This window comes from Branchiostoma belcheri, unplaced genomic scaffold, assembly GCF_001625305.1.
Source record: "Branchiostoma belcheri isolate BF01 breed outbred unplaced genomic scaffold, Haploidv18h27 scaffold28, whole genome shotgun sequence".
Lineage (NCBI taxonomy): Eukaryota > Metazoa > Chordata > Leptocardii > Amphioxiformes > Branchiostomatidae > Branchiostoma > Branchiostoma belcheri.
Genome location: NW_017803887.1, coordinates 319,864 through 322,363, shown reverse-complemented (window position 1 = coordinate 322,363; position 2,500 = coordinate 319,864). Strand labels below are relative to the sequence as shown.

Below are 2,500 nucleotides of genomic sequence, written 5' to 3'. Positions count from 1 at the left end.
GTAATTATTAGACTATTATTATGTCCATAGTACATTAGAATTAGCGCTAGCTTGTACATTGTATATATTCATTGCAAACTGTAAACAAACTGTGACGTCTTTCCTGTGACCTGTACTGAACCCAGTGGGTATTTGCGTACAATAAAGGTCTTCATTCTTCTTCTTCTTCTTCCATATTATTCTATTCTAGTCAAGCTGTTAGGGTGTTTGACTTCTTCTCAGGAGGCAGTGGGAGATGAATTGTCCGACACTTTGAAAAATAAATGGGTTGGGAGACTTAAGCAGTAATTTGTTCTTTTTTTGTGTGTTTACTTCATGATTCACCACAAAACAAGGCTCATGGGAGCCACTCAAAATGTTTTGGGTTACTGCACAGCCAGTGAGGACAGATGTTTGTTGACCTTAGACTTGAAAAGTTTAAGGTTATACCCATATAGGAAATAACCTTAACCAACTTTTATTGTTTGTCAATAGTATGTGAGTTTGCTTGGTAACAGTGGGAGATGAATTGTCCGACTCTTTGAAGAATAAATGGGTTGGGAAACTTATATAGCAGTATAAATATGGTCTTTTGTTGTTTTTAATGAGGATAATTTGCTTGGTACTTACCAGAAGAAAATCTTGGAGAACCAGTTGGCCGTCTCCAGGGGGTTGTGACGCTTCCGTCCGCCATCTTGTTCTGGCCGACTTTTGTCAGGTGTCTCCTGTGGTGAAAATGTGTCGGCAGTGACTTTATTGATACACGCAATTCACTATACACTAGTATGGCAGAGCTAATTCAAGAAAAGTATGTAGAATTGACAATTTAGGAGAAACGCGAATCATGTAATGGAATTAGAAACAAACATTCTGGAAGCTAAACGCTGCCCTTTTGGCGTCTTTAGGCAACACTGATTTAATTTTATGGACTGAAGACCCCAAAACTAGTGCGCGCGAACAAAAAAATCCAGCCAAAAAAACTCTGCTTAACTACCAGAATACAATTGAGCTGGTATTGTGAATTTGTGGTAGTAGCAGTACATGCACATTGCAACAATGCCTTTTGCGGCATTTATGAGTCGGCACTGTACTGAGTTCTTGTACTTTGTGTAAATGTTCTTCATCCTTTGTTCTCTGCAATAAGCCTTCGGGCTTGAATTTACAATAAACTTATCAATTGTCTCTGCACCCTGTATGACCCTACTACGTCAGTTTCAGACAATGGCGCAATTTTGGATCATCCACATATGATTTCAAATTCTACAATAACGCTTTTCCAATTTTTTTTCTTTAGTCACATTGAGTTGCACTATATTTTGTTGTTTCATCAAATTCACGTAAATTCTATTTGTGAACTAACAAACTTTTTTTAATGATTGATACAGTTTATTTGCTGCATTTGAGAATAACATGCAAATCTTTTAATCTTTTTATCAAAACCACAAAGTCTGCACTAACATGAAGTTAACCCTGTTTTGGGGGCTGTTTTTGGTAGATGTCTACACCGGTGTTAAAAAGTACTAGTTGTCTACTTGTTTTTGTTAGTTTTGAGATAATTCTTTTGGTTTACGAAAATTTCGCGTCGTGTCTTAAAAAATCTGCCCCTTGCATCAGCTTACACTTACGGGAAATTATCAATATATTAACCCTACCCTTGTTTCATGCTACATATCTAGTATCTAGCCACCATCTGATACTAATACTTCACGGAGACTAAGCGCAGTTTACCACAAATAATGTAAGTTCACAGGCTTCGAAGAGGAGTAGTCTTGAAAACAGGGACCAGAATGGGGAAATGCATATTCAAATCGGTTGCAAGCGAAAAAAACGTTTTAGTACAGAGTTAAACTTTATTCCAACACAAAGAGTACCCAGGGTTCAAATAGAGGTCGTTCAAAATTCTGTGCAATGGAAAGAAGTTGCACTATGATCACTACCAACACAGATGAACTGCCATGATAATTTGTTCGCAAGAAGCTACATATAGTAGAGTGGATTCATTCCTCAAGCTAACCCACATCTTGCACACGCAGTCGTCCCTCAGTACAGTATAAGACATCTGGAGTCGCATAGTTCCCGTTTATAACTTTTATTCATCCTTTAATTCAGGAAAGAATCCCCTCTACTATATATTGTTCGCAAGAAGCTCTTATTTTACTCCTAGTAGTTTTTTTTCCACATACCTGCTTGATAAGCTGAAGCTTGTCTGTAGAGCGACCTTTGCTGGAGCTGAAAACATCCGTTCCGAAACTCTTCAGCAAGTCCGTGCGGATGTCTAGCTTGCTTCCCTTCTTCTTCTTTCCCATATTGAGAAACGTAGAAGACCACTTGTTTCAATCAAGAAACTACTACTTGTAGTAATTGCGTGGATTGGAAAATAGTTGTGCGTTGCTTGCCGACGCCACTTCTAATCACTCAACGCAATTTAGACAATATTAAGTTTAATGATCGGTCCGTCTGGTTTTTCAAGTTGCACCCTTCCAGAACTACGCATGCGTGCCAAGTTGTCTGTGAAGTGGAA

At 38.4% G+C, this 2,500-nt stretch overlaps 1 protein-coding gene across 1 annotated transcript in view; it reads right to left on the bottom strand.

Annotated features, from left to right (window-relative positions):
• The window catches only part of LOC109472513 (multidrug resistance-associated protein 4-like), a 20,565-nt gene extending 18,280 nt beyond the window's left edge, over window positions 1-2,285 (bottom strand). Inside the window, exons 1-2 of the mRNA XM_019772294.1 lie at window positions 2,198-2,285; window positions 610-730 (exon numbers count right to left, since the gene is read on the bottom strand). Of these exons, the coding sequence (XP_019627853.1) occupies window positions 610-730; window positions 2,198-2,285 (209 nt within the window). The remainder of the gene's footprint in view (window positions 1-609; window positions 731-2,197) is intronic.
• Window positions 2,286-2,500: the final 215 nt, after the last annotated feature.